The 6,975-nt window shown below is 39.0% G+C and overlaps 1 protein-coding gene across 1 annotated transcript; it reads right to left on the reverse strand.

The window, feature by feature from the left end:
- Positions 1 to 3,679: 3,679 nt before the first annotated feature.
- On the reverse strand, positions 3,680 to 4,271 carry LOC148727199 (uncharacterized). The gene has a single exon (XM_088726821.1). The coding sequence runs from the start codon at positions 4,155 to 4,157 to the stop codon at positions 3,777 to 3,779; it is 381 nt and encodes a 126-aa protein (XP_088582947.1). The 5' UTR covers positions 4,158 to 4,271; the 3' UTR covers positions 3,680 to 3,776.
- Between the last annotated feature and the right edge of the window lie 2,704 nt (positions 4,272 to 6,975).

A 6,975-nucleotide genomic window follows, 5' to 3' on the forward strand; every position in this document is an offset into this window, starting at 1 on the left:
AATTGAATGCATATCAACTGATCAATCAAGGCGAAGATAAATTGAACTTAACTTTTTTAACGATTTCTGGAAGATCAATATAACAATCTTCTGAAGCTAGGATCTCAAAAAGTGTTTTCTTTATTTTTCTCTTGATGGTATTTTTTGAAATTGTTCTAAAAGATACAGGCATTTCATTTCATATTTTTGTTCCGATTCGAGAAAAGGAATTCGCTTCAATTTAAGTCTGGAACTTTGTACGTAAAAATTATTAGAGGCAGAGGATCGAGCATTATAAGAATGAATATCAGAGACATCTCGAAAAAGATTTTAAATGTTTCCAGGAGCATTACTGTATCTTATTTCAAACATAAGGTTAGCTAAATGCTCTTAATACAAAAAGTTTAACGGTAAGACACCGGCGTCGATAAATAAAGGAATTGCATGCTGAATTCGCTCTGAGAAATAGATAAAGCGAAGAGCTCGCTTTTGAAGCTTGAAAAGCTTTTCAATGTACGATTTATATGCTTGACCCCAGGCCGTCAAGCCATAGGTTAGATAAGGAGCAACAAGGGATCGATAAATAGTTAGAAGAGTATGTCTTGGCAGAAAAAGCCGTAGTTTACAGATCAATCCTACAGTTCGACTCATTTTAATAGCTACGTGGTCAATATGATGTTTCTAGGAAAGGTTATTGTCAATTATTATACCAAGATATCTCACGAATTCTTTACATTCTAGAGCCACATTCTTCTTTTGATCGTTGTCGAATACCATTACTTTGGGGTGATAGGTAAGTTTTCTCGGAGTCGGTCTAAAAGTTATGAAATTTGTTTTTTTAATATTCAAGGTTAGTTTATTGGCCGTTAACCAATCGAACAACTTACAGAGTTTCTGATTTACAGTCGACTCAAGGGACTTAATATTTTGGTCAGCATATACAGCATTCGTGTCATCCGCAAATGAAAAGAATCTAAGTTTTTCAGAAGATTCTTGGATATTGTTTATATAGATTAAAATAGTAATAGGCCTAGGACAGAACTTTGCGGCACAGCGCAAGTGGTATTTTTCATTTAGATATAGAGGATTTTTTCGTTCAGATATAGACCAATTTGTGTCGTTTGAGTTCGACCTTCTAAGTAAGATGAGAACCATTTATTTATAACCCCACGAAAACCATAGTGATCTAGCTTGTGCAAAAGAATTTTATGATCGGCTGTATCAAAAGCCTTTTTCAGGTCAATAAACACACCACATGAGAACAAGCGCTGGCTTATGTTTTCTTGGATGGTACTTACAATGTCAAGAATTGCAGGTTGAGTTGAGTGCGCTTTGCGGAAGCCATATATATTGAGATGAAGAAAGTATGTCATTTTGCTCAATGAAAGACTCCATTCTAGAGAATATCACTTTTCGAAGATCCTATTAAAGGTTGATAGCAAAGAAATAAGCCTATAGTTGTTTGCGATAGCATTATCTTCAGCTTTAAAGATAGGAATAATTCTTGCCATTTTTAGTTTAGTGGGATACATCCCAGTCGAAATAGAAAGATTTATTATTTCCGCGAGAATACTGCTGATAACATTTGACGAGTACTTCAACAGTTGAGTGGGACATGAATATAAATCATGATATTTATTAATTGGTATGCGCAAAATTTTCGATTCAACTTCAGCTGGGGTAACTAGATTGAAGGCAAACGAAGAGTCAGGAGAGTTAGATCTGTTTAAAAAATCGAAATAGGTATGCTGAACGGTTGGTAGCTTATTTGCCAGTTTGGGTCCAACAGAGGCGGAATGGTCTTTAAGAACAGTAGCTATTCTACTTTGGTCGCTAGTGACACAATCATTGTTATTAGGGTCCTTAATAAAAGTGATAGGTTTTGTGTTCCTCAATTTACGTGCAAGTACATTGTGTATGCCTTCCCATGTTCTTTTCATATTATTTAAGTCATCATTAAAAAATTAAGAGTATTATTGCTGTTTACTTAAACGCGCTAAAGTACAAATTTTATTTCTATAGATTTTATAATTGGCGGTGTTGCCAGACGCATATAACCTATTTTTAATTTTAATGGAAATTCTTAGACCTTTGGTAATCCATGGTTTAGAGATTTGCTTTGCTTTGCGGTTTGAAATTATTATCATAGGTGCATGTTTATTTATTAATGTGTTAAACTTGTTATAAAAAGAAGAGAATAAATTGTTTGCATTACACGCATTTTTATTTAAGAGTGCATTCCAATCCACATTAGAGAGATCAGCATTAAAACTGTCCCTAGAGAATCTAGAGAAGTCCCGTACTTTCAACTTTTTTATCTTAGTTTAATCCTTCATAGATTTAAAAATACAGAATTTCGAAAAATGACCTTTTATATCTGAAATTATATTTCCACAAGCCACAACTTGATCAGGATTATTAATAAAGATGTTATCAAATAGGGTGGCGGAAGTAGAGCGAACACGAGTTGGTTCGTCAATTGAGGGAAAGAGGAAACAACTTTGAAGGGAAGACAAAAAGTCGCGACTATACGAAGAAGATGCGCAATTTAGAAGGTCAATGTTAAAATCACCCATGATTATAACGTGTTTCCCAGAAGACGCAGGTTTTTCAATAGTCTCATCAAAATATGATTGAAAAATTTCCGGTGAGTTATGCTGTCCGTAAAAGATTCCGCAGATAACATTTTTCTTATTCACAAAGGAGAACAGTCAGCAATACCTCAAAAGCTTCATCAGAGGTCCTTTCTAAGATACGATAATCAAGCAATTCGTCAATAAACATTCCAACACACCCAGATACCAGAGGCGTTGGAACATATACAAATGCGTTGCCAGATAGTGCTGTGCACATTTGTGAATTAGTATTTGTGATTTTTTTTTCGGTAACGCCGAAAACATTAAAATGAAAATCTACTTCATGTAAAAGTTGAGTTTGAAGATTTTCCAGGTTACGATTAAGACTGACTACGTTGTTATGAAAAACAGAAAAGGTAGAGATAGTTTCATCTTTTGATAACTTCATTTTCATTTTCTTAAAACTATGGGGAAGAAATATCGACTAATTATTCTGTCAGAGGAGTAATCGGTGGGGTTCAAGTTATGATCTAAGGTTGTATTTAAGGAAAACAAATCTAAGTCATATAAGCTAGTACGCTTGTCTAATTCCTTTTTAGTTTCAAATGGGGTCGACACTGAATTATTAATCTGGCCATGAATTTCTGCCAAATTTCCAGAACAACCATAATACGGTAAAACCTGCAATGAAGATCTAATAGATTTTACGGTAGTTTTTTCCTACCTTTCATGGTAATATAAATGATAAAACATAATAGTAGTTTTTACTTAGCTGCAAGGATCCCCCGATCAAGCTTCAGGGCGTTCACGAAGTCTTAACTTAGTTAAGTCGTCAATCGACCTCAGGTGAATCGTCGTAGAGGAATCCGTTTGGCGTAGGAAGATTGCTGCGCCTTTTTCCCAGCACCACTTATAGTTGTATGTGTTTTAGTGCGCCTTCGCTGAATGTAACAGCTCTTGTAGTCTCGGCGTGAGGTGGCTGTAAATTGCAATTCGATTAATTTCAGCAGTAGACGGGAGATCCAGGTTTTCGGTAGCTAGTTGACTCTTGACGCCAGCACTGTGTCTCGGATCATTCTTCTAGTGAATTTACAAATTATCGGGTTCAGTTGTCCTTGGTTGCCATTACCGGTTGAAGTATCTCGATGTGAAACCCTGTGGGCAATGTCGATCTCTGATATGGAGACATCGACTCCAAGGCCACAAAACAGCTTCACACAACTACGCGGTGTCGTTTGCAGATTCGCTTTTTGAGATAGGTAGAACACCCCCGATCTTCATGTTATATTGATAGCTGCAGTAGAGCATCTCGTCGACAGCCTTGTCAATTCTATGAACGTTAACTGACAATAAATCCAACCCAAGAGAGAAGATTTCCATAGCTTTTGACAGGCTCGATTCTGACTTAACAAGGGCATCGTAGCTATCGTCGCTGAGGAAATGAAAATCCTGTGTATTTGGTAAAGCGGCAGCTGCTGCCTCATGGTGATCCTTCTGATCCGCCATCTTGGATTTGATAGACTGAAATTCTTTCTTCAGGTCTTTCAGTTGTCTCTTTAAATCACCGTTTTCTCTTCTTAACGCTTTCACTCTGTCGCCCATTAGTCAATGAAGAAAAAGAAACGATCTTAACTAGCCTAAAAACTAATCCACGGATACGAGAATGCGGAGCGCTAGCTGAAGCGTCCGCACACTGTCGAGGGTAAAAGCGGCTTGTAACCCTGAAGGACCTAATGTTGAGAATGAGCTGAAGCCTCTCCTTGAAGCTTACAGGAATGCACTATCTAAGCAAACGAAAACTCAAATTTTAAGCATTTATACCAACAAGTATTCAGCTAAGAAGCTGATAGAATTGCACAAAATATACGAGCCTATAACAGAATGGGAACTTCGCAAGGCTAAACTTCATGTTAATAACGAAGGTCCCGGTGTCCCAGTGGAAAAGTCGATTTGTCACAGGGTCAGGCTTGACGCAGTGAAAGTTAGCCACTTCTCGGAATTCATAAACAGACCATATTTCTATCAAGACGTTGCGTATGGAACACGTACAATAAAGATTAGCAGCGGAGAAAAGTTGCTAATGCCTCACGTCATCCGAACTGTCACAAGGTCTGCAATGATTGCACAGTACTTGGAGCTTGGCCAGGAAGAGAGCTTTGAGTCCTTCAGCCACGCAACCCTTTATCGCATCCTTGAAGTACGTGAAGCATCTCAGAGGAAGGCTCTCAAAGGAATTGATAACGTAGCTGCGGAAGGGTCGGCAGCCTTTGAAACTCTTGAAGTCGTTGAAGAACTTCAAAAGGGCGGTGCAAATCCAGAGTGGATTTTTAATATCAAAGAAAGGCTAAATCAAGGGGAGAGATATATGAAAACAGATTATAAAGTTCACTGTAAAGGAGATTCTAGTCCATGCACAGATCATTGTAGGGTATTCGCCCTAAGTGATGAGAACAATGACGACTATAAACAAGAATGTGAACTTCCGCACAGTCTACAGTGTGCCTCGTCCAAGAACTTGAAATCAGTCATAGAGGAAATAGAAACTTGTTTGAAGAATGAAACTCAGAGTATATCGTCTTATGGCAAGGAACATCAAGAAGATTTTGCTTACAATTTCTTGCAAGCAAAGAGGCATATATTTGATTGGAAAGCCCATATTTTGCGTTCTGAAAATCAAGATCTAGCGAAGCAAGATGTCTCGAGATCACTTGATGTAACATCAGCACTAATAACCAGGGACTGGGCGCTGAAGTCTCAGTGCCAGAGGTACAGAGAGAAACAGACTGAATGGTTTGGCAAGAGAGGTTTGAATTGGCATGTCAGCAGCGTTGTTCTCAAGCAAGCAGAAGAGCGAATGGTTGTAACTTATACCCACATGTTTGATGCCTTTACACAAGACTGGTTTGCTGTTTCCTCCATTTTAGAAAACCTCCTTTTGACCCTAAAAATGGAAAACCCATCACTCAGCAAGGCCTTCATAAGATCGAACGAGGCCGGTTGATACCATAACAAGCTCCTTATTGCAAGCATTCACGGCATCAGCCAACGAACCAGAATCGTTATAGAAAGGTACGACTTTTCAGAGCCACAGCATGGGAACGACATATGTGACCGGATTATTTGTCCCATGAAGCAGGCAGTGCGACGAGGGACACGACATTCAGTCAACTGCTGACATGAGAGAAGAACTCCTTGAGAGACCTTTCCAAGGTGTCACCGCCTTTGTTTGTGAAGTGAACGGCAAGCAGAAATCGATCGATCTAACGAAAATTCCAAACTCCATTGCATACCGCAACTTCGAATTCGAGCCTCGAGGAATCCGCGTTCGTAAGGCGTACTCTGTGGGACAGGGTAAATTGTGAATTACACCCACGCCGTGCGTAAACCGCAGGGTGGTATCTCAATAGTCAAGGATAAGCAGAATTTTTTCGATATTTCTGTGAAGACAGTGTCTGAAGCTTCGGCATTATTCCCGTGTGGAGGGATGCAGCTCATCCTTTCAAAGTTTTGAATCTCTACAGCACCATCTCAACTATGGTCAACCTGAAAATTAAAAAAAAAAAAAAGACAGAAATCTGTGTATGACCATTTACGTCGTGACTGGGTTGCAAGGTTTACCACAGTTCTTCCCGAAAACCGTCCTAGAGCTAAATCAGACGTATCATCAGTGTCTCCTTCCTCTCTTCCTATGGACTGGGCCCTTCAAAATCCAAGAGCTGGTGGAACAAGGTACTCCCCTCAAGTGAAGGATTATTTAAAAGCAAGCTTTCATGCCGGAGAAGAGTCGGGATGCAAAGCCGATCCTGAGCAAGTTGCCATCGACATGAGAAATGCTCGAAATAGATAAAACGGACGATTGTTTTCAAGAGAAGAGTGGCTGTCGAGAAACCAAATCCAAGTGTACTTTTCAAGGCTATCTGCTTGATTTCTTGGTTTTTTACTAACATTTGTTTATGTTAGACCAGGTGTTTGACTCTAGCGACCCACGTCAATATGCACGTCATGGACACTCTACAGTGCACGCACTAATTCATTTAATGCAAGCTATACACCAAGCTACTGATTCAGGTAACTGCTCTGTTCGGATATTTTTTGCTGATTTTACTAAAGGTTTCGATATCATAGACCACTCAATATTACTAGATGAACTCAGATTGTTCAACATCGATCAAACTCTGTTTTTTTTTTTGGATTCGTTCCTTTCTTGCCAACCGGACACAGGCTGTACGTGTTGTCTCCTCCCTGTCATCATGGAAGCAAGTCAATGGTGGCGTCCCACAGGGAATAAAACTCCGATTAACGCTCTTTACTGTTATGATAAACAAGCTACTCAGTAATTGGCATATGTGTACGAAGTATGTTGATGAAACTACTGCATTTAAGATCATTCCAAGGAACTCCGTTAGTATGCTAGATGTAG

The sequence above is a fragment of the Stylophora pistillata genome, chromosome 7, assembly GCF_964205215.1.
Source record: "Stylophora pistillata chromosome 7, jaStyPist1.2, whole genome shotgun sequence".
NCBI lineage: Eukaryota > Metazoa > Cnidaria > Anthozoa > Scleractinia > Pocilloporidae > Stylophora > Stylophora pistillata.